The following is a 25,351-nucleotide window of genomic DNA, read 5'->3' as shown; positions in this document are numbered from 1 at the left end:
ATGATCTCTGTAATCATCTTTATGTTGGACATCTGGCTGTTGAGGTGTCTTTTAAAAAATGTTTTCAGCATTTGGACTAACATTTCATTGAGTTGAATTTTGACACGTTTAAAGAAACAAGTGCCAGCTAACAGCTGCTATGATTACTAATTATAACTTTTATCATTTCATCTTTGATGAAAAGATGAAATATAAAGGAAATGGTGAACATTTGTTTGGCCCCTGAGACTAAAAATACACCATCAAGAGATTACAGAAGGCTCAGAAGAAGCAAACAATCGTATAAGACACATCAATGGTTGGTGGTCAATTCTTGTTGAAAAAATAGCATAACATGCTATTTTGAGGGCATATTTTGAGTGAGTCCTACTTAACGAAAGTGGAAAATATTGTGAGATTCAGATTCTACTTCGTTCATACTTCAACAGTATAATCTTATTTTCTCAAAATGGTGCTTGGGTGAATGAGAAATTGTCTCTCAAAGTTCACCCTTGAAGTTGGAAATTTGAAAAGAAATGAGGCTTATCCCACATGGAAAAAAGAAGCCTAGGAATTAGTGTTTAAATATAAACACTTAACCATGCATGAGTAAGAATTATAAGGATAAAGGCTCTCTTCACACGCGCGTGCGAGGGGGGGGGGTGCGAATCCAAAACCGATTTGGTTGAACTCGTGCGCGTCCTGCGTACATGAATGTCAGCCCAAAACCATCCATGTAAGCTAGGCACGTTTACTGTTATGTTGTTTAAATCCAATGGCTGTAGTTTCGGTAAAGCTGTGAAATCTATTCAGTATCTAAAATAGAATGGGGAAACAATACTTACAGGTCTCGGTATTACAAATCCCGAAAAGACGTTCCACAAACCAAAGAATAAAATCGAAACAATTGCAGCAATGTTGTGGTTTGGTGTCATAGCCACTGTCATCATGCCGTAAAAGGTGAAGTACAATAAGCTGAAGAACATAAAGAATAAATACCAAAAGAACTTGGCTGCTGTCCATTCAAATCCAATCATGGCATAGACTATGACACCATACACTACTGAAAGAACGAGAACATAAGGTATCTCAATCATAACCTGGAAAAAAAACAAAAACAAAAATAAAATATCAGTAAAGAAAATACAATTCTTTTGGAGAATTAAAACAAATACGTGTAATGTGTAAAAAAAAAAAAAAAAACATTACTTGCGCAAATGCATATGACATGCCTGAATACATTCCAGCCCCTTTTTCCCTATAGTAGACTGTCCTTTCAACAGCGACTACTGGCTGCACTGATGAACAAAGTTGAGCGCCGATGAAGAAAACAGCGGTATACATGGAACCCATAGCATTGAACAGATCTTGGTTCTGTTTCCTGCAAATTAAAATGTCAAAATTAAGGTTAAAAGAAACATAAAAAATACAAGGCCCAAAATAAGTTTCATGTACATTATCAAGTACATAGATTTACAGCTTCCTAGTTGTAACTCACGTTTTGGTGCCCATATCCCAGAACATTGTTCCAAATGTCAAAGCTATGGCGGTCGTAAAAAGAAACCTGACAGCATTGTATGGTGGATTTCGCCAGTATGACCAGTGTCGTTTCCACAAGCAAGCCAAAAATTGCATGAAAAATGAACGAGAGTACCGAGTAGGAAAATAAATGTCCTGTGAATCCGGGGCAGGCTTGCTTAATTCTTCAATGAGTGCTTTGTTTCTTCTGAAACATATGGCATACATCAGCATCAGTTACGAGCTAATTAGCATATGCATCGGCATGGTAACTTAGTAGTACAACAAAAACACACCTGTACAAGTCTGAATGTTTGTAAATATTAGTAAAATCAATCCCCAGAGCTAATTCTTTTGTTGTAGATGTAACTTCCAACATCCAAGTTGCTGGATTGTAACCATCTTTAATTTTTTCGACTCCAGGAATGGCCTTCATAAAAATAAACGTTACATGCATCGGCATCAGCTACGTTCATAATGTAAAGCATGCAAGTCAATTTATAATGCTATTTCAAGTTAGATTTCTGTTGAAATACAAGAATGTTCATCAGGTCATACTTGCAAATAGCTGATAAGATCGCTAGAATTGCTACCCAATGGCCCAACGTAAATTTCTTGTCCCCCTCGCTTCATTAGGAATAGCTGCAATGCATTTGTTAAACAATAATAGTCAACAAATGCTGGAAAAGAAAGGAAAAGGAAAAACTTTTGACTCCTTTGATCAAATATTCCTAATTTCTACCTCATCAAAGGCTTCAAATATGTCAATGCTTGGTTGATGGATGGTGCACACGACCGTCCTTCCAGTTTCGACTGTGTTTTTAACAGTTCTCATAACAATAGCAGCAGCCCTTGCATCCAGCCCTGAGGTTGGCTCATCCATAAATATGATGGACGGGTTAGCCACAAGCTCAACTGCAATGGTGAGCCTCTTACGCTGCTCTGTTGACAGACCACTTTCACCGGGCAAACCAACCAGTGATTGTCTCAGTGGTTTCAACTCTACAAGCTCCATGATTTCCTCAATAAACATCTGTAAATCATGAGAGGAAGTATAAATTATGAATATGCCCAAGAATGTGGTCAGGGGGTCAAGTTATTTCTCTTCCAGTTGACTTGGGTTAAACTGTTCTAGCTCTCAATGAGGTAACACTCCAGGAGAGTTCAGTGTCTACCTTTCTGGTTTCGGAATCAACTTCAGTCCGTAAACGAAGCCAGGCTGAGTAGAGCAAGGACTCGTACACAGTGACCAAAGGAGAGTGGATGTCGTTTTGCTCACAGTATCCTGAAATGCGGGTAAACGTTTCTTGTTTTTTTGGGTAACCCGAGATTGTTATGTTCCCAGTAATATATCCACCAGTTTTCCTGCCAGCCAACACATCCATCAAAGTGGTTTTACCAGCACCACTGACACCCATTAAAGCTGTAAGAACACCTGGCCTGAAAGCGCCGCTCACACCATTTAGAAGCACCAATTTGTCATCATGAACACCTTTAAGTTTCATTTCCTAGAATGTTAATTGAACCAATTGGTTGTCATATCCGGATCAGAGTGTATTAAATCAAGACAATGTCCATGCTTTTGAGATAACATAATTGGCTTTATAATTGATGTTACCTTTGGCATGTCAGCAGAGTAAGTAACTTCATCAAAGGTGAGGGAATACGGTTCAAATGGAAGCACCATGCCTCTTTTCTTTGGTTGGGTTGCCATGACAACACCTGAGTTTGCGCTGTGACTTGAATTACTTCGATAAGTTGATAACTGTACAGTTCCTCCTATTCTGTTATCCAGATCATTACTTTCAGAGTCCTCTAATATAACAGCCTGAGGCTTCTCAAATTCTGCAAATATATATATTCGCAAGAAATTACAAACTAGTCTCTCTGCTTTAGAAGAAATAATTAAAGTGAAGAAGGCAAAGGTACCCACGGTTAAGAAAAGTAGGAGATAGAGTGAAACCAATGTTGAACAATAGTACAAAACCAATCATAGCCCCCAATCCTATCCAATACCAAAATGCATGTGGGAAGAACCCACGAGACTTTAAAACTTGCACTCCAAGTGATTCAGTTGAGTTAGTAGTAAACTGTGATATGAAAAAAAAAAGAAATATACAGACATTAGCATTTTTGTTAAAAGAATATTACAAAATCAAGGAAAAGGCTCATTCAGAGAATTACCTTTCTCCAACTGTGCCCAAAAAACTCATTAGCCACAATTGCATTCTGTGCATACATCATAGGCGAACACCAGTAACCCCATATCCACCCATTATTGATGTCATCTGTGTCATTAAAAAAGAAATGGAAGTATGATAGTTAAATTTTGATAAAGAAGCTAACCAGCCTCTTTTAGTTATATATATATATATATATATATATATATGATATACCTTGTGAAAGGACAAATCCACCAAATGCAAAAAACACGACCAGTGCAAATGAACCAAATGACATAGCAACAATCATGTTCCTGCCTGCTGCTGCAATGAATCGAAACAATGCAGAAGCCATCTGGTTAATGAACAAGAGCAGCAATAACTGCTTAAACAACCTGCAGCAAGAAAATTACCTTATAAGCTAGTTGGATAAACAGATCATGTAATAAAATTTTCTATGGTTAATTGTACATTCACCTTCCAATGTTAGGATCAAACCCGATTGCATAATAGGTAAGGAACACCCAAATAGAAACCTCCAGGAACGAGATAGGAATCTTGAGGATCCATGCAGGAAGGGCATATGCCCACGCTGGATAGAATCGGAGACCTCTTTGCTTGTAGAAGATAGGAAGCTTAGCAACGGTCATAGAAATATCCGACATTCCATTGAACGTGGTCATAATAACAGCAAAGAACATGGCACCAATGTAAATTCCCCCATCACTGACTGAATCTTTGTTCATATTTGCTCTGAAAAAGAGTGTCGAAGATACCAATGCCATAGTGGAAAGCTAGTAGGCAAGGGAACAAATCAATGAAATCATTATCATTTCAAGAAAAAAGTAAAACAGTTCAAAACTAATCTAGTACTCACTTGAATGAGCTTGAAGATATAGACAAATGAGTTTCTTTTTATCAGCAAAAATTCTCTTGAGATGTTAGCTTTAAATAACTCCTTCATACCCACACCGTACCCTTTGGTAGTCAAAGCGGCTGGGTGGCTCTTGCTCTTATCAAGCGGAGTTCGCAGCTCATCTGTGAGTTTCTGTCCCACATGGAATGATTGGAATGCCTCAGAAAATTCCTGGACTGTAATAAATCTGTAAGGCATCTCTCTATGAACCCAATACTGCCGTTGATCTTTCCTTGATGTCACCTGCAACATATTATTTGTGAAGATTGAATAGGAGAAGTTACATCTAATGCTCAACCAGCTCATAAGAATCTATTTTATCTATTAACGGACTGACTTCTTGCAAGAAGTCAGCCACGCCCTTCCTTTCAGGGCATTTAAAGCCCATAGATTTAAAGAAATCTAGCACCAGTTCGCAGGGTCCCTGGTAGACGATCTGACCATCAGATAGAAGGATAATATCATCAAATAGATCATAAGTCTCTGGTGCTGGCTGTAGGAGCGATATCACTGCGGTTCCGTTAAGGATGTGAATATTTTGCCTGAGAGAATTCACAATGTGGAAAGTTGTCGAGCTGTCCAAACCATTAGATATCTCATCCATAAACAGTGCCAAAGCTGGGCCGACCATTATTTCACCTACAATTGAGAATTGAACTTTTAATTTATATGTTTAGATAAAAAATATTGGTTTCTAATTATCTGTGAGCGCAATGGAAATGAGTTTATTATCAAGTTGCCATTTACCTGTTGTCAGACGCTTCTTTTGTCCTCCTGATATACCTCTCACCATTTCATCGCCTACCAAGGTATCAGCACAGACGTCAAGTCCTAGAACCTTTAGATAATAATCTGTGAGCACATTAGCTTCTTGGCCTTCAGTTGCTGCTGCCTGAGACATGAGAATGACTGAGAATTACAAGAAACTCAGTAACCATGAATTCAACTTATTTATTCCCTTCTAATGAGCGAAAAGTAAAATGGGCTATTCAAGAGTATGACAGGATGAAAGTTGAAAATCAAAGTTGATATACTAGGATTAAATTTTAAACCATAGGAAGACATGATCGAAGATATGTTTTACCGAAACTGAACTCTTTCCTGATGATTTTTTTGATTCGCTAAACACTAAACATGTCTCCATCTGATGAAGCTTTTGTATCAGATAGGGCTTATTTAAGCAGAATTTTTTTCAGCAGAACTTTTACGATTAGAAATTTTATTAAAGAAATTTTGTGAAGATTATTTTAATAGGTAAATTTTTTAAATTATGTTAGTAAATGAATGAAATAAGATTGTCAAATAAGTAAAAAAAGTTTTAGACATTTTAACATTTTAAAAAAACTTTTAAACTTCTACTCTCAGAACCCTAAAAATTAAGCTTGTGATAATAAAGATAAAATAACTTATTTAATATTCAAAACTCCTATTCAAAAATCAACCGAACAATAATAATAAATTTAAAAAGAGATTATAGCATTAAATAAATACTTATAGTAATTAAATAAGTCATATCACAGAGTAAGTTAAACAAACTTCAGTTTTCTCACCTTCATGAAGACATCAATAAAAAGATCCGGCTTTATACCTGCTTCCTTCTCTCTTCTGGCCAACTCTGTTAACATGTCTGCATTTCCCAATAGCAATGAGTTTTATAGTTGAAGGCAAAATAAAAGAGAAAAATAATAATAATAAAAAACCTACCATAACGGGATCCAACACCCTGGCATCTAGCAGAGAAGGCCAAAGTTTCCCTCACAGTCATTTCTCCGATATGGACATCATGTTGACTGATATAAGCAGCTGTTCTCTGAGGCACAAATTCATTCATGTCGTGACCATTATATGTCACCCTGCCAGAAACCTAAAAGGAGACAACACCAAAGAGTGAACTACCGGTGCTGAAAGCAAACCTCTCGGAAAAAATTAAGAGATTTTTACTACGTAATCACCTTCAGACTAGAATCAAGCTGTCCGGCTAAAGCCAATAGAAGTGTGGTCTTTCCAGAACTTGGAGGGCCCAAAAGCAATGTCATTCTGCATCATTGAGCTTAGTTCCCATATATTCAAGAAAATACAAGTAAGTTAAGAAATAATAGGAAATCAATTCTCACCTGCCTGGCTTTATGATTCCACTGACATCCTTCAGGATTGTCAAGTGTTTCTTTTTAGTTGTCAGAATATGGATAGAGTTAAAGAAAGCCTTCAAAAATATGCAGGTTGTCAACTCTAGTCAGAAAAATGAACACAGACAAAAAAGATTTCACTAAATTGCAGCTTCCTACCTCAATGATGTTGGTAAAGAAGCTAGTGAATGTTGGCAAGGCTTTACTTGCTAAAAACGCTTCTGCTTCAATATTCAAATGCTCATATCGAACTTCGACTTTTGGAAGTTCAATTCCAACTCTGGAAATAATACAAGAAAAAAATGAAAATCATAACTTAAAACACAACACTCGCAACTTCAAAAAACAAGAACAGAGCTCCTCTGTTTTGGCTACCTTGAAAAACTTGAAATAAAAGAAAATAACCTATCAAAGCGGTATCTGAGCTTCAACATGAACTTCTCATTATCAACATCAGTGACTTTAACCAATTTATCAATCAACCTCTGCCTTTCTTGCAGTCCAAGGCTTGGCAATTTCTCATGAGCAGCCCACTTTAGAGCCTCCTTCTCATCATCTTCTTCTTCTTCTCTTGGAGACCTTGGAAATGCACCCTCACTGCTGCTTCTAGGAGAAGCGCTTCTGCTTGTTGAACCATCAGTAGCCATCACAGCTGAAGCCAACAAAAACCCAGCAGGGTTTTTCTTTCCTTTACTCAAGCTAATATTTAGAAATTCAAACACGGGGATGAGTTTTGGTTAATTTGACACCATATTGTCTCATGCATTGAGGAGTTATTCGCATCATCGAGCTAAGGGCGGAGGCCTCCAAGAATTCCTATTTTTCTTTGTAGATACCTCTAATCAAAAGTTAGTTAAGCGGCCTCCATAGTACACTCATTTTTCATTTTTAAATATTTAGCTGTACCGCCTTCAGAGAAAAGAACCACTTAAAATTTATCAAATAAGTTTCATCATTTCAAAAATTCTTTTAAGGATAAGCTTAATGTATCTACAAGAATTGTATTTAACTACTTATGTTTGTATGCGAATTATGCGAAGTATGCTCCACATGGACCACATTCCATGAAAAAATATATATTTTTTTTAATATTCTGTTATTTGGAGTTGCCCCTCTCTAATAAACTTGCTTGCTCCGCCCCTACTTCCAACTATTACAATTTTTTTTGTAATCTCAACTGCTTATATCATCAAGGTGTCGCGTTATACTATTACGTTTGAGGATAAAAGATCTGATCATATATATACTTTGAAAAATCTTTTGATACATATGCTCTTTTATTTATGTATAATAAATATTTACTTAATTATTATATTCTCATTCATTAACTACCAATTATGTAAGTATATTTGTTCAAATAAAAGATATTAGGAGAGAATTTCGATCTTATGTTTGGGCTTTCGTCTAACTAATTTCTTCATGACTCATAAGCTACAACTCAGCATGTCCATTTATTCGTGGTTATATCATTATTGATTCTTTTTTTTAAAAAAAATACTATACAAAACTTTTAACTCCTGTAAAATTATGAAGAACAAGTAGACATAAATTTTTTTCAAATATTTTGATATTCATATTGAATTCTAGACCAAAAATTAATTTTTTTTTATAAAGAAATATACTATAAAAGAAGCTATAAGACAATTCACTAGTCCCTCAGGGCATGTTGAGTTGTTTTCAACTAATTTTCTTTAATTGTACACTCAAGTTCAATTCTTAAGAAAAGTAGGGTGAAAAAATAGTTTGAACTTTATCTACCTCTACCTTAACTTTGGACAAAAAAAGGTCAAAAAAAAAAATTATGAACTCTATTACAAAGTTTTATTAAAATTTTGAATTCCAACCTAGAAATTCAATTCTCATTTTATTTCCATTGTTTATATTCTTCATTTTTCTACAATTCCCTTCTTTCTAATTATTTCTTCAAACCATAATATTTATTTATTTGTTGAAGAAAACTTAGAACTCTAACTTAAGCATCATGGTTCGCGAGCACCATTGAGCTCTTCAAGTCGACCCCAAAGAGCTCCTCGATCTAATAAATTGATTCAAAGGACCATGTCTATTTCATTGTTCCTTCAAAATTCAACAAAGTTTCGGCAATAGCTAAGTTACAATATATGTAATTTACACCAATCTCTAAGTAGTTTCTCATGACCCCTTAGTTGTTTGCTGATAGTAGTTGAGCCATACAGAAAAACTACTTATGTGTTTATGTAAGTTACATATGATGTAACTTAGCAAGACCCCAAAATTTAATGTCTAGTGGACTAGGCAAAAAATGACTTAAAACAAATGAAAATAAACCCTAGACTAGCTAGCAGGATGATCAGAATTTGAATTTTAGTGAACTATTCTAGATCCGTGTCTAGATTATATTTCATTTACCTACATTGATTAGGTAAAAATATAAAGATTAATTTCCAGATTTGAATGCTGATAACAAGTTCATTTTGAGGTACCTTTCTTATGAAGATATCAATTCAAAAGGAAACAACATTACATAGAGTTCAAAAATAAGTTTTAGGGTGTGTTTACTTATAGGACTTGGAAATCAAAATCCGAAATGAGAATAATTAATGGTGTTTACTTGTTAAAATAGAAAAGGGAATAGGAACGAAACGTATGAGGCCGTTAAAATAGAAAAAGGAATAGGCCGTTAAACGTATGAGGCCCACATGTTTTTGACATTAAGTAATAGGAACTTGATTTCTATGGGGGTGGAAAATCAAGTTCCTATTCCTTAAACTTCCCATTTTACCCCCATTAAATTTTCACAATTTTGAAATTACAGTAAATTAAGTTTTGTCATTTTACATTTAGGTCCCTATAGAAGTTTTGTAATCTTTACAAATAAGTTCTTCAATATTTATTGTTAGTAACATAATAATAATATAATTATAAATATAAGTATTATCATCATCATCATTGTTATTCATTAATGTTATTATTATTATATTAATAATATTATTAGTGAAATTTATTAATTTTATTTTTTAATTATTACAATTATTGTCATTACTGTCATTATTATTAATAATAAGATTATTATTATTAAAATAAATTTATTATTATTACTACTGCTACTATTGTTGTTGTCATCATTAATGTCATTCTTTATATTATGAAAATTATTAATTTTATTATAATTAACAATAATTATTTTGAATAGTAATAATCACAATCACAACTATTATAATAAATAAGGATAATAATCAAATAAGATAATTTTAGTAAATTGCAATAATCCATTCTGATTTTAAGACAAAGTAAAAACATTAAAATTTTTTATTATTTTTATTAGTATGTTAATGATAAAAGTATTGTAATTAATTAACATATTAATGTTAAAAATATTATTATTATTAATAGTAATTATTATTAATAATAATTTTTTAATAATAATAATAACAATAATTAAAATACAAAACAATAATTATGACAATAGTTAATTAAGCATTTTTTACTAGTTTGTAATAATTTAACTTATTCCAATTCTGATCATTAATTTTTTTATCTTTTTAGAGTTTAGCAATCATAATAGTGAAAAAAAAATCATTTAAAATGCATACCATATGTTTATTGGAAGGTTCATTGGAGTTGTGCTATATAAAATTTGATCTCCTATCATTATTCTTTAGTATAATACAATATTTACATAGGGAAAATGACACCTACGCCCATAATATTTGGCAAAATAGTTATGCAGACCTCAGGTTTTCAATAAGGAATATCAAGACTCTCTTTTGACTAAATACCCTTTGTAGATAGTAACTAAAAAAATTAACTTTAAATTTTTTTAATAAATACAAATATAATTTAAATTATTTAAATATTAGAATATTAGAATATTTTTAATATATAAATAATTTTTAAAATGTAAATTATTATATTTATTTTAACAATATATTTTTATGTATTGTAAAAAATTTTAATAAAGCTTTGGGTTAAATAGATTTTACAATTAATAAAATATATCTCACGTATTAGTAATATTTAAAAAATTTATATAAATATTGAATATAATTTAATTTTTTATACATTTATTTTAATATGAGGCATTTATTTTTTATAAAATTTAATTTAATACAATTAAGATTGTAAAGTATTAAAATATTTTTTAAATATTGAAATTATTTTAAAACATATATATTGTTACATTTATTTTAATATTATATTTCTATTTATTATATAATATTAGAGTCAAGTTTTTGGAGTTAACATAGCCAAAATATTGGAGTTATCTTTTTAGTTAATAGAGCCAAAGAATATTATAGTTAAAAGGAGCTCTTGCCTCTTGGTATCCCTCATTAAAAGTTTAGAGGTTTACATAATAATTTTCCTAAATCAGACCTTGAGGGTCTATATTTCCTATTCATACAAATTAACATGCTTGTTCATTAGGGTTTTGACTTTTTTTTATTCTTTCTTGATAATATCGGATAATTATTAGGAGAATTTTTGTTTATTTCCCTTTTCTTATTTTAGTAAATTTTGTATACAGTATTCCAATTGAATATTCGTTAATTTGTCTTAACATGCTTTGTCATGAAGGTTTAGACTTTTTTTTGTTCTTTCTTGATGATGCCAGATTAATATTAGGAGAATTTTTGTTCATTTCCCTTTTCTCATTTTAGCAAATTTTATATAGAGTATTCTAACTGAAGGACACGGCTAAGTTGCAGAAGTTGCAACTAACAGCCTTGGCATTTTGACCTTGCATCAACAGCTCCCTTGCCTAGGTTGCATCAGCACTAACACCCGTGGAAGATTCCCATTGGCTATGTTAATTGCAGAAGCTGTAACATAGCAAGCTCCTCCTAATTGAATATCCATTAATTTGTATGTCAACATTAATAGTCAATACCCTACAGCAAAGATTTCTTTTTTTCTTTTTTCTTTTTAAAAAAAAAACCAACAATGTCATTTATTGTAAAAAAATTCTGTTGACTTTAGAAATTTTGAGAGTGTGACTTTACGAGACTCTATTCCGAATAAGACAAACGCAATTGACTTTGAGTTCGGAGTTCTCGTGAAATAGGGAAAAAGTGAAAGAATTAATTTTGGATAACCATGAATTTATTATTTTTAAATTATTTTTTTATTTTTAAGATTTTTAATTTATCTCTTATTTTTGTTAGAAAGACAAAAAATTTCCATCAATCTACTCCTTTTTTTTTGGTTATCTTTTACAATAAATGATGGTGATTTACGGTTTTCAAAAATGATGAAAATACTTTAAAAATAATCAATTTATTAAGGAATAACTCAAAATTTACATAAAGTAAAATAATAAATTGATAGTGAATTACATGCTAAACCATATTAAGCAGTTGGTGCTAAAAGAATTGAAGCTTTAACCTTAAATTTAATTAATGGATCAGTTTCTCTCTTGCTCCTAATTTCTCCTTAACATAATTTAAGATAATGGGCAATCAATGGCTAAATATAGAATTTAGTTTGGACGTTATATAATTTATAATAATTTTATTTGATGAACAAGAACTTGAAACTAAGTATCCTTTCATAATTTCGTTTATGGAGATGATCCAGCAAAGATATAGGTATCGAAATGTTAGGTTATGTCATACAGTTGCTAGTTAAAGGGAGTCACTTGAGTTTACAAATAGGATAGGTCCCTCTACTCATCATGTTAGTCTTTGGATATAATATCTTGATATATTAGTTAGTCATTTCATCTTGAGAGAATTGTTGAGTTGTGTCACATATTAACTAATCAAAATGAGTTATTTAGGCTTATAAAATAGGTCCCTCTACTCATTAGGCTAATTTTTTAAATTGGATACATTAACATCCTAATCCTAGCACCCCAACAAAAAATTAACAAGCTATGCAAATGAAAAAACAACAATTGCAACAAATCTTAAAAAATTATTGGAGTAGTTTTATTTGATTGATTAGCTGAGTTCGAAATCCAAAAAGGTAGGGGTTAAAAAATTGATTAAAATTTATTCATTCCTCTACTTTTTTCTTTTTTCTTTAAAACAAAAATTTAAAAATATTATTAAAGTCTATTTGACTTGAGGGATCTTGCGTTTGAATAAGATGATCTAGTGAATATTAATGCTCATGGTGAACAAACATATGAATATGTGGTAGAATTCTATGACTACCTGTGAATAATATTAAAACTATAAATTAGTTAGAGAGCACCACATGACATGTCGCTTACCATCAAATGAGCATCATTGCCCACTATATCATTACTCTCTATCTTGAATTCACAAGTCCTAGCTCCATTGTAACAATTTAAGTTCAGCCACTTAGCTAGCAAGCAAGTTTTGATTGTAGCTTTATTTATTGATTGATATGACAAGCAGGGGTGGCTATAGGTATAGGCGAACAAAGCAGTTGCCTAAGGCCTCATATTTTAATAAGGCCTCATATTTTTAGTATTTCTTTAATAATTCTCTAATTAATAAAAACTTTTAATATGTATTTTAAGAAATCAAAAAGTTTATTAAATATCTATCTATTCTTAATTATCCTACAATTAAGAAATATTTTTGATAAAAAAAATATATATTTGGGAACCTTAATTTTAAAGAAATATAATTAATAATATGATTTAACCATTAGTTCATGCATTATTAATATTTCCAAAAAAATATTTACCTTTTTAATTATTCAATGTTAGAATCTCGACTTTTAGTATTTCTTTTAATTTTTATTAAAATCCTTATAATCTCAAGAATTAGTAAATGAAAAAAATTTCTTGTTTTTTTCTCTACAAAGAAAATTATTATATTCATTGGTTCATTTAAAATAATTAGTTTCTTAAAATATAAAGTCTGTTTTTATTTTTGAACATCAATTTATCATTTCAAATTTTTATATTCTATCATTCTAAATATTCTATTTGAAAATAATATTGTCTTTATTTATTTGTTTGTTTGTTTTTAACGGTTTTAATGGAATACAAAAATATATCTTCTTGACTATTTTTTAGGTTCTATTTTTAAAATTTTTTATCTTTTTTTAATTATTGTTGAAATTCAAGAATAAAAGATGAAATAAATTTTGATCCTTTTTATATATCTTTGAGTATTAAAATTGTAAAATAAATAAAGGCCTCATAAAAAAATTTCACCTAAGGCCCCTTTGACTCTAAAGCCGGCCCTGATGCAAGCCTGTTGATTAACTCCGACATCAAAATGTGAAGTTGCTTTTTAAATATTAAAGGGCTATTGTCGATCGATTTTACTGCTTATAATGTTTTAACAAAGGATTAATTAACCATGTCTAAATGTCCTAGTGTCGCTTCATCAATGTTCTCTTCTTTGGACTCTACCTTCCACCTCTTCGCGACTTCTTTCTAACTTGGAAGTTTGACAGAGTGCTTGAAAACACAAGGGATCGAAATAAGGCCGGTTGAAATTGGCGTCCATGATTGGTTGGACCGACCCAACATAAAAATAATAATTTAAAAACTTTTTTTTATATAAATCCATATGATTATTGTAAATTTAATTAAACTCTAATAGTTATAAAGTCTTTTGATTGACTTCTATCACTCTCATATGAGCTTTTATATGAACACATATATAATATCTAAAATAAGTAGGAGAGAGATAAGAAATACGTAGAACACTTAACGTGGCTTGAGAGAATTTATTTTTTATGATTTTTCTCCAACCATAAGCATACAATAGCATAAAGATTTTCCTTGTGATTATTCTCTTTCCCTATTTAAATTGATAGTAACATAATCTCGATTTGATAGTTATATAATGTCAATGTGATCTATTTCCGTGTTCAATAATCAAAAGATACACTTTTGAATTTTCCATTAATTGTACATTGAGTATGCATGAATATCGACAAGGCCCACTAGGACATATTGGTAGAATTGCTTCATTATCTTAATATCTAACCCCATTTTATTTTGGGTATAAATATAATTTGATTATGTATATATTTGTTCCGTGTTCAGTTCATTATAATTTGAACTTAATAAATTTTTTTATTTAAAAATTAACTAAACCAATTTAGCTCATATGCAATATAAATTTTTATATTATTTTATAATAACTATTAAAGCTAATAAAATTTTAAAAACTTAATTTTAAAAAGAAACCATAAGAAGCAAAATATTTGATTGTTTGAGAAAAAAATCAACCCTAATAATTTGCTTTTTTTTTTTTAATGAGAATTTGTTTTTTTCCCAAGGGAAATTTTCTTCATTCTCTCTCTTGACGAGATATGTGAAGGTGGAACTTAGCAAAATCTATGTTTGATGTTAATTTCTAAATTTATGTTTGATATATTTCATGTGTATCTATTTTGCTCGTTATGCTGTCTTGAATTGTTGCAGATGTGCAAATTTTTTCAGTAAATTATGGAGAAACAAATGGCAAGAATTAAAATCACCCACAAGATTCTTTAAATAACCGTACTTTGGTGGGTATTTAAGAGGCTTGATAGTACTAAAAATTTATTGGCTAATTAACTGGCATGGATATCAAACGATGTAATGATACGGGTTTTAATATAAATAATGTTTTCAAATAGTTCTTTCTTCTTATTATTTTTTTAAGAATTATAATTAGGGAGCCTCTAAGTTACAATAATTGTAACATACATCTCTCATATGAACCACACAAAATTATAGGACCCACAATTTGTGTGGTTCACATGAGAGATGTATGTTACAATTATTGTAACTTAACATTTACCTTATAATTATATCCTCTGATTTGGGTGGCATTAGAGATGACCAACTGCCGTACCAGCAAAGAAAGGCTCATGAGCTGGAACGGCACAGCTACTACACGTTTAGTTTTTTTTTTCTTAGGCCCAGCATGGTATATGTGCTGACAATATTTTTTATCTTTTTTAAAAGAGTATGTCAAGCTGTTAGCATGTTTTTTATTAAGTTCACCTACCTTTTTTTAGGCTCACATGCCTTTTGTGAAATTCAATATAATTAAAAGTTAAATTCATATTTAATAAAAATAAATTAATAATAGTAAGATCATGTAAATATTAACTATTAAGTTAGATTATGTGATATTAGAATTCGTTCTTAATACTTAATGACAACATCATCAACAAAACAACAACAATAATAATAAATATTTCTTAAAGATTAACTTAATTATCAACTTGAACTTATATAAAATCATAGATAATCCATAATAACATTAATGTATACATTTGTAAAATTATGATATTTATGATTTTATTTATTAAAATCATGATATCAATTCTTCATTTAATAAATTATAAATATAAAAACAATTAAAATATTCCTTTTGCACTAAGAATTAAATGAATTTAAAAATTTATACTAATAAAATATATTAAAAGATTTAATTTTAAATTATTTATAAAATCATAAAATTTTATTTTTATTTTCATTTAAATTTATATACTTTGACTTATATTTTATTGATGCAAATAGATTACATGCTAATCCACTAGTGAAACATATTTATTACAAACCTTTTTACTTATTGTAATTTTACGACCGATGTATTTAAAATTTTCAATTCAACCCAATCAAAACGTACTTGTGTCGGCAGTAGGGACACTTGCTGTGCCCATGCTGTACCACTTGTCACCTGATCCGTTGGTGATGTCTATGCCGTATATTAAAAACAAGAGCTAATAAGCAATTCTAAAATTATTTCATTTCAAAAATAACGTTATAGTTATTCATTGGTGATGTTATTTTTTGAGAATATTTAATCACGAAACTTAAAACGGATCGTTTCATTTCTCGTGGAACATAATTTTATCAAAAGGGGCGAGCAATATATATGCTGAGCAGACGAAACGAAATTAGAAGCTGTGAGTGAGAAAGAAGATGGGAGGCTATTGTGGAGTTTCGATAGGCACATTATCACCAGCAATTGTCTCATTTGGAACAAGACTCTGCATTGCAAATACAAATACAAAGCCCTTCTTGAAGCAGAAGAGTACAAAAAATGACAGGCAAATTCAATTCAAAATCTGTTGCTGCTCAAGCTCAAGCTCAACTTCACTTACACTCACACAGACTCAACCAGAAAGCAAGAACAGGAGACGCCGCGAGGCTAAACATTTTGATGACGATGATACTGGCGACTTCGTGGTGGTTAATTTTTATAAATTTGTTTCCATTAAACAACCTCAAGAAGAAGTTGCCAAACACCTCGCCTTCGTTGAGGTTAGCTTTTTTTTTTTTTAAATCCATTTTTAAAGCTTATTTAATAATTGTTGCAAGCAAGTTGCTGCTTTAACCTATTTTTTTTAAATTTTTTTCTTTAGCTTATTAGAGAAAAATAAGCAAGGAAATAAAATATTGCTTTGAGAATTGAGACTCTTCTTCCTTCCTATATGAAGTGAAGAAGCTTAGTTTCTAGCAGCAGGTTGTGAGGAACCGAGAAAGGAAACTACGGTGCCACATCTAGTGCTGGCTTATAGGAACTCGTGGGAGGCCTCTTTGGGTCTGACCCTTTGGAGGGTATGGGGTTTGAGTGGGGTACATTGCAGGTATAGGGGATTGGAGATGTCATAATTTTCATTTGATTTATGAGGGTCTCATCTTATTTATTTCCAAATGGATGGGATGCAAACATGGTTAGTAATGGGTCCAATACAAGCCCCTGGAAAATTATATCTAAAGAGTACCCTGCTTTTCTTAGTTTTACTGCCTTAGAAGTGGGAAATGGGAAGGCTATTTGTTTTGGGGAGAATAAATGGAGGGGTTGATGTTTTGTTGTGTGAGAAATTCCCCCACTTGTACAGGTTATACCTTTCTAGTAATATCTTGATTTTGGCTTTCTTTACACCCTCTATGAATTGGAATTGGAAGTTTAATTTTAAAAGAAATTTGAATGATAGAGAAGTTGGAGATCTTGCAATGCCTATGTTGAGTATCGAAAAATATCAATATTGATGAATTGGAGGAAAACAAAAGGATATGGAAGCTGGAAGCCTCAGGACGGTATATTTGCAAGTCATCTTTTGAGAAGTTGTGCAGTGATGATTCTGCCGGACAGATTTTACCCTTAAAAATGATTTGGAAGGCAAGCATCCCCCTAAAATTCAATTCTTCTTGTGGTCCTTGGCAGAAGGAAAATTAAATGCTGGAGAAGTGATTCAAAGAAAGTTTCCTAATTCTCTGCTTGGTGTGTGATTTGCAAGAAAAGTGTGGAAATTTCAAATCATCTTTCCTTCACTGTTTTGTGGCTTCAAAGTTTTGGTATAAGTTGTGCAAAGAAGCTAATATCTTGATTCTTGTGGGTCGTTCCGGGATCTCGTGATTCTCTTCTTACAGAGTAATCCTTTGCTTTTGGTAGAGAAAAAATGGTTAAAACTCTTTGGAAATGAGCAGTGGCAGTTCTATTTTGGGTAACATGGGAGGAAAGAAATGTTTGTATTTCTTTAGGGGAAAAGTGCAGATAATGTTGAAGAACTATGGGATAGAGTTCATGTTCTTGCTTCACTTGTGGCTTTAGTTTCTAAAGAGTTTCAAGATTCATCCTATTTCTTCATTCATCTAGATTGGGATGGGGTGTTGATATAGGGAATTATAGGCGATTTTAGCATTGTATAGAGGTGACTGGGTATACTTTTGTATGGCACAAATAGTCCTAGTTTTTATTTTCTTAGTGGACAGCTGGTCCACTATCTGTTTGGACCTACTTGATTAATACATTTTTGAGTTTCTTTAAAAAGGAGAAAAATGTCTTCATCTTTTTTTACTGAAAATTACTTGTTTCTAATTCTAACGTGATTGATGATGCATCTATTCAACACTTTCTAGTATGTCTGACTGACACATTTTGGTAACTGAAGTATATTAATGTTTTCCATAGCTGTTCACTTATGTGAAAACTTAACTTTGTCCATCTACTACCAGGGTCTCAACCTACATGGTCGTATATATGTGAATGAACAAGGGATTAATGCACAGGTACCTTATTCCTTTCTCTAAATTGGATCTGTCATACATCTGGTGATTTTCTACTTTGTTTGTCTGATACTGTAGACTGACCATAGTTCTCCATGTTTATTTGATGGTTAGACTAGTAATGCTGACTTTTTGTTTCTGTCTTATTATCATTTTAAAGAACTTTTGAAAGATACCCAGTTTTCTGACAAGTTGTGGGTACTAATTGGTTAATGGGTCAGATCTCTAGAGCTAGTAATCCTGCTCACACCAGATTGAGGAGGGGTTTGGTTTACATTTATGTACCTTATGAACGGATTTTGACATGCACATTTTGGATGAAGCAGACAACTAAAGTTTTAATGTGACCAACGTGTCTTAAAGATTTTTTCAGTGCAGTACCCTTTAGAACTGGAATGTAGATAACTTTAACCTTAATGCGTTTTTTATATTTCAATGCTATCTTTAGGAAATTACTTATTAGTTTACCTTTTGGGATTTACGGTGTTTCAATGTGGTATTGGAGCCTATTTGACTGAGGGTCTTATTTTCGAATCTAAAAGGTCCATCCATCCTAGTAACCAAATTTTAGCAAATTGTGTTATTTGCTTTGTTTGATGCATGTGACAAGCCTGTTGACTAATTCCAGACTTAAAATGTAAGGGAGTATTTTAAAACTTTAAATAATATTGTTGGTTTAGTGCTTCTAAGCACAAGCTTGTGGGATTGATGGTGTTTCATCAAAGGATTAATTGTCTAAATGTCGTAGTGGGCTTCATCAATGTTCTCTTCTCTTCTTTCCTCTTCACTATTTCTTCTAACATAAGAGATTGACGGACTGTTTGAAAACACAAGCAACTCATGACATTCTTTCTTGTGTCTATGATGTTAAATCACCATGTTAGGATGTTAATTTAGAGGAAAGTTCCGATGAGTACTAATTGATTACGTTTGATCAACATCTGCCTTAAAATTCCATTCTGATTTGCTTCATCTTTGTGCAGTACAGTGGGCCATCAAGAGATGCTCTTGCCTATTTTGAATGGCTAAGAGAAGATGAAAATTTTTCTGATTTATTGGTTCAGATATCTCCAGCTTTAAATAGGCATGCCTTTCCAAAACTGAAGCTGCGGTATAAACCTTCACTAGTGCAGGCAAGCTATAATTAATCATCATGTTTCTACTTTTTAATATAATTCTGTTTATTCTCCATATCTCCTCTAGCGACCATTAATATAGTGCTGCTACCCCTTTTTTCTTGATTTATTACCATATTGCTGTAGAATCTTCAGTCTTTAGAATTATATTCATTTTCATTTTCCCCATAATGATCCCACAGTGTATTTTTTGAATCATTATTTTCACTTTAGTACTTTGAAGTTCCTTTCTTACATGAATATCTTAATCGTGTTTTTGTATGTATGTATGTACACACACACACACACACACACACATATTTGTTTATATTCCCCATTATCCGATGGTGGAGACTGAAACAGAAACTAAGAACATATGAAATTGATGTTTTCTAACCCCAAAGACTTCCCTACAAAAATTACCTCCTAATATGAACATATTCTTGCTGGTTGTTTCTAACCCGTAAGCAATCTGTATATGCATGCAAATGCTCACGTGAACATGTAGGTGCAGGTTTGCATCCATATCAATATGTTTGTGTTTTTGCTACTATTGATAAAAAAATTTCTTTTCTAGTTGGAGGGAGGCATTTCACATCTTCCTTTGCTTGACCCATCAATGCGTGCAATACCGCTAGCACCTTCTGAATGGAGAAACAAATTGGAAGCAGGAAAGGACATTGATAAAGCATCAAATTCTGATCTTAATAGGGACTTTATTCTATTGGATGTGAGAAATGGTACTTCCTTGCTTCTAATATGTTGTATTTGGCGTTTATTTTATTGTTAGAGTTGGCAATTTATCTCAAAGTTCATTGAATAGGACTTGAAAATTGGTAAACACTAGCATAATTGGATAATGTATGCATTACCTGCCTTATTCATTTCAGCACCACAAGTCAATCCCCAGTTAACTCTTGATCTTTCATATCATCTTATAACCTTATAATAATAATAATAATTATTATTATTATTATTATTAAAGCAGATCATGACCAGTAATTCAGTTTGCTCTCTACCCATGTGGCTGGGATTTGAACCCCAGATTTCTTGTATCACCCAAGAGATTTTACCAACTGAACCAGCTGGTACTAATCCATGACCTTAAAGAATTCTTTCTTCTACAGAGCCTGCCTGTTTTAAGTTACATGCTCTGACATAAAAATACTTTTAGAGTATTAATTATAATTAAAGAAAAGCTTTAATTATTTTGCTTTCTTAGTGGACAGCTGTCCACTCCTTGTATTGATTCTTCATCTTTAATACAATTTTCAGTTTCCTATTGAAAAAAAAAGAAGAGCAAAACTCTAGTTACAGAGTTACGGATTTACTATGAAAGTAGTAACGCTACAAAACATGATATTACTATGGGTTTTTGGTGCATCTGCACTGACCTACCCTTATTCACACTATCAGCTATTGCAGCCGAGGGCCTCTTCTGGATTGGCTCTCCAGTTTCAACCAATATTAGTGGAGATGAGTATAGCCACTGAGTGCAGCGCGTCTAGTCTAGGTGACTGATTTGCCCAATCACCACTCTTAGGGATTTCAGGATTATTAGGTTTTCAGATTCCTTGATAGGCAGATAGCTGCTCTACCATAGAAGTCGCAGTATGCTGTATGCATAATTTCTGCTATCAAAGATTGAAAATGATGTAGTCACTTGTAATTAGGGTATGAATGGGATATTGGTCATTTTCATGGTGCTAGACGACCTGATGTGGACTGCTTTAGGAGCACTTCTTTTGGGCTATCCCAGAGAGAGGTATGGTCAATCTAAGCCTTTTTATTAAAATTCTGAACTTTTAGTTTGAACAGCTTTTCATACATTAGTATGAACATATTTAATGTATACACAAGCATGACCCGAAGACTGCATTTACTACAAATTGCAGTCTTCATGGAGGACATCCTATTAAGCAATTCACACATATCAGAAACTTTTCTGTGATTTCCCCATGATGGTTATGAATTCTTTGCTTAGTCAATACAATCTCTTTGCTCAGGCTTTTGCTTCGGATCCTTTAGCAGATCTTGATAAAGAGAAAACAGACATCTTGATGTATTGTACTGGAGGCATCCGTTGTGATGTATATTCTACAATCCTGAGGTAGCTCAGTATTTCCTACATTTGCCTTCTTCCAATTATATTTTTAGATTGATTTTAAACTTAGTAGATCAATCTGAATCTACTTTAAACTAGGTTGATTCCTTTTTAGCATCAATCTATTTATAAGAGTCAGTTACCAACAAACTTTTTTGACAACAATCTGAACTTGCATTGATTGTATGGGAGATTTGCAAAAGTGAACAAGCTGTCCAGAAAAACTAGATTTAGCCTTCGAAAACATTTGAAATTATACAAAAAGAATGCTATCCATGCTAAAACAAAGCTGTCCAAGCACAAACTGAAATTATTATTCTATGTAGTGTCTAGCAACTTAGTAGTCAATATACTTAATCAGAAGCAGTCAAACTTGATGTGCTAAACAACTGTCTGCTGGCTTATGACAGGTTATTATGTTGGTAGATTTTATTTGCATAAAAAAATGAACACACAAAAAATAAAGCATGAGCTATGACACCATTATGTTGGTAAATTTATCTGCGTCCGATATTGAACTTCCCATTTATTTGCAGATGATAGGAATCTGTTTTGTTGTATGGGGTAGTATCGTACATTGGAAGATTGCATGTACCTCCCCTGGGCTTGAGGACTACTAGTAAAAATAATCAGAAAAAGTAATCAGGAGTACATTTACTTTTTAATTTTGGCTTTATCCAGCACTTCGAGTTGTCTGTTTATGCCGTCTTCTTTGGCTAAGTAGAGCACTGCATCTTTAATTCTTTGCGTAATTATGAAGGGTTCAATTTTAATTTGGCAGACAACGTGGTTTCCATAATTTGTACACCTTGAAGGGGGGTGTTTCTCATTATCTTGAGAATGAAGGTCCTGTAGAATGGGTTGGGAATTTGTTTGTGTTTGATTCCCGCCTTTCTCTCCCACCTTCGGCTTACAAGCCTGATGCTGTAAGTGAAGCAAGGATGATTGGAAAGGTTCCTGAAAATCCATTTGCCACATGCTACATATGTAGTTCACAAGTTCGTGAACTACGACATCGCAACTGTGCAAATCTTGACTGCAACCTTCTCTTTCTGTAAGTTCACTTCTATCTCTCCCCTCCAAACTGTCTTTTCATGGTAGACATTAGGCTGTCAGATTTACACCTTCTCTCATGATTCTGATTGTGAGAATTGCATGTTTGTGTATCAAATGAAAATCATAGGGCTGTTGTCATCCTTGTATCCTGAAAAGAAACCTCTAATTATGCCTTACAAAGTATCTTATGTATTTTTTTTCCTTTAATTTCAATCATGAGAAATACGGAATTTCAAAAAAGGGATATGTATGGGTTGCGAATGGAGTCTAACATCTATACTAGTAATTCATCACATCGCCATAGTTTAAAAGGAGCTGTTATTGGTACTTACACAAAATTTTGTGAAGCATCTCAATGCTTGCTCAGGCAGGAAAACACCTAATGTGAAAAAATATGTATGTATGTATCTATATCTATATCTATATCTATATCTATATCTATATATATGTGTGTGTGTGTGTGTTTGACATTTTTATTGATTTTGAAACCCATTTTGTTTCCAAGAAGTAAAATAAAGTCCAAATGTTGAATGACAGCTACGAGGTAGAAAATTTATTATCTTTCAAAATTAAACTGAAGTAGTCCCTCAGAGTTCAATTGATGCCTTTTCAATTTTCTGTCATCCCTTTGGTTGACAACTTCCCTTAATGTAATGATTGTTATTTGACGTGGACATTGTATTTCTTGTGCATGGTATTTTTCTTAGACTAGGAAGGACAATTTAAGCTGATTGGGTCAATATGTCTCTGTTTCAGATGCTGTGCAGATTGTTTGAAGAATTTACGTGGTTGTTGCTGTTTAAATTGCACTACTGCCCCTCGATGTAGACCTGTTCTTCCTGGGCATCAAAGATACAAAAAATGGCACTTATATCGTGATTCAGAAGTCCAAAGCCAGTTAACAATTTGATCATTCATTCATTTGCAAGATCAGAAGTAGATAACTTTCTGGTCTTCATCTGTTTTTGCTGCATCACTACAATATCTTCCGGTGAGGATCTAGTTTAGTTCTTAGGCAATTCAGAATGATAATGCAACTTCCAGTGGTTACTGAGAAGTCTTAAATTTTTTTATTCCGGCAAGATTTGCTAGGGATTCCAGGATCAATAGACATCATTGGGAAGGAAATCTTGATGTGATCTGTGCATCTGGCATTGGCGACCTCTATTTTCCTGGTATGTGCACAGAAGTGCGTCATTGGAAAATAGTACACATGCTCTAGTGTAAATGTGATGCACAACAGAGTTGCTTACGCCTTGTTAGATCTGCACAAACTGTAACTCCTTATTGTAAGAACTTGAATTTTGTTTTATATATTTTTGTAGTTTTTCCATAACTCTTTTTGCTTACCTTTTTTTTTTATCATTTTTTTACTGTATTAATAAAATAAGTTAGTAATATTCCATAGACCAAAAATTTCTATCAACCAAATTGTTTTCATGGGTGGAATCTTATTGGTATATTTTTATGATTGGGTGTCAAGTTTTTAAGCTTGTGCTTGTGGAATGCCTTTTACAGTCCAGACTGTTTCGAGTATTTTGGTAAGAAATCGAGAAAAAGGTCCATTGAAAGTTTAGAAAAGTTTTCAATTTGGCCGATGACCAATATTTTTTCTACAAATAAACTACGCTCTCTAACCAACCGATCTAACAGGCTTTGTTAATGTTAATTTCATTACATCACAACTCCTCATACTAATATTCACTAATAGACAGAAACACGTACACAAATTGGAAAGGCATGTGATGATTATTTGCATAATCTATTGCCCTGAATCCCCTGATAGGTATTTAGCGTTTAGCGGGTTGGATGGTACTGAAAAATTGAATTACTTTGGAAACGAAAATTTCTGGACTTGCTATGTCTACATTCACAATTACGATCCCATAAAAACTCTGGGAGACTAAATCTGCTCTTCAGCTATAGAATATACCAAAGATGTTAAATCTGAGCTTTAAATCCCAGTAACAATATGTCAAATACTATTGACATTCCTTGCCAAGCAATATTTAACGTACTTTAACATGGTCACAATTCATAAAATCAAATTTACATCCCAGTGAAGTCTCAGCTTCACTGTCTGAACTGCATCAAGGCAGTAGAGGATGTGTGACTAACCATGGCCAGGCACGTTCGAGGGCCCGGAACCAGAGTCGTTGCCTTCATTTGTAGGAAAGACCCGTTCCTCTAAACGTGTTACACCCCAAATCTATCACTAAATAATTTCTCCTACAAACATAAATATAAGAGAAGTCTCGAAACTCTCCAATTACAAGTTTATAAAATAAACAAACGTAAAGGAAACATGAGTTTATCCTTGTCTTATTCAACTAGAAAAAGTAAGTGAATCTCTAGCTCCAAAGATAAGCACACCTCTCAACAAGATACTTAATCTGCAAAAAGTAATGACGAGGAGTGAGCCGTTAACTCGGTAAGTAAAACCATTCCCAACACA

The 25,351-nt window shown here is 32.5% G+C and overlaps 2 protein-coding genes across 5 annotated transcripts; one reads left to right on the top strand and one right to left on the bottom strand.

The window, feature by feature from the left end:
• Positions 1–627: 627 nt before the first annotated feature.
• LOC102620492 (pleiotropic drug resistance protein 1-like) lies at positions 628–7,348 on the bottom strand. The gene is made up of 21 exons (XM_052435844.1): positions 7,107–7,348; positions 6,861–6,981; positions 6,690–6,778; positions 6,528–6,612; positions 6,280–6,439; positions 6,126–6,202; positions 5,323–5,467; positions 4,913–5,214; positions 4,537–4,818; positions 4,137–4,453; positions 3,894–4,054; positions 3,682–3,785; positions 3,431–3,587; positions 3,116–3,342; positions 2,673–3,005; positions 2,240–2,530; positions 2,056–2,139; positions 1,794–1,927; positions 1,478–1,705; positions 1,189–1,360; positions 628–1,079 (listed from the first exon to the last, which is right to left on the bottom strand). Exons 1-21 carry the CDS (start codon positions 7,346–7,348, stop codon positions 789–791), a joined length of 4,002 nt encoding a protein of 1,333 aa, XP_052291804.1. The 3' UTR covers positions 628–788.
• A 9,022-nt stretch (positions 7,349–16,370) lies between these two features.
• LOC102629711 (rhodanese-like domain-containing protein 8, chloroplastic) lies at positions 16,371–24,232 on the top strand. 4 transcript variants are annotated; one of them, XR_003062254.2, is made up of 9 exons: positions 16,375–16,872; positions 18,571–18,624; positions 19,605–19,754; positions 20,314–20,476; positions 21,410–21,501; positions 21,743–21,846; positions 22,622–22,894; positions 23,653–23,887; positions 23,980–24,232. XR_003062254.2 is itself a non-coding variant. In XM_006466057.4 (8 exons), exons 1-8 carry the CDS (start codon positions 16,531–16,533, stop codon positions 23,804–23,806), a joined length of 1,332 nt encoding a protein of 443 aa, XP_006466120.2. In that variant the 5' UTR covers positions 16,375–16,530; the 3' UTR covers positions 23,807–24,232. The 4 variants fall into 4 exon arrangements, 2 of the variants coding, with proteins under 2 accessions (XP_006466120.2, XP_052294747.1); XR_008053596.1 differs by lacking the exons at positions 23,653–23,887; positions 23,980–24,232 and adding an exon at positions 22,377–22,478 and having other exon boundaries at positions 16,371–16,872; positions 22,622–22,761; XM_006466057.4 differs by having other exon boundaries at positions 23,653–24,232.
• Positions 24,233–25,351: the final 1,119 nt, after the last annotated feature.

Source organism: Citrus sinensis, chromosome 3 (genome assembly GCF_022201045.2).
Source record: "Citrus sinensis cultivar Valencia sweet orange chromosome 3, DVS_A1.0, whole genome shotgun sequence".
Taxonomy (NCBI): domain Eukaryota; kingdom Viridiplantae; phylum Streptophyta; class Magnoliopsida; order Sapindales; family Rutaceae; genus Citrus; species Citrus sinensis.
This window is presented reverse-complemented; position numbering and strand designations above follow the sequence as displayed.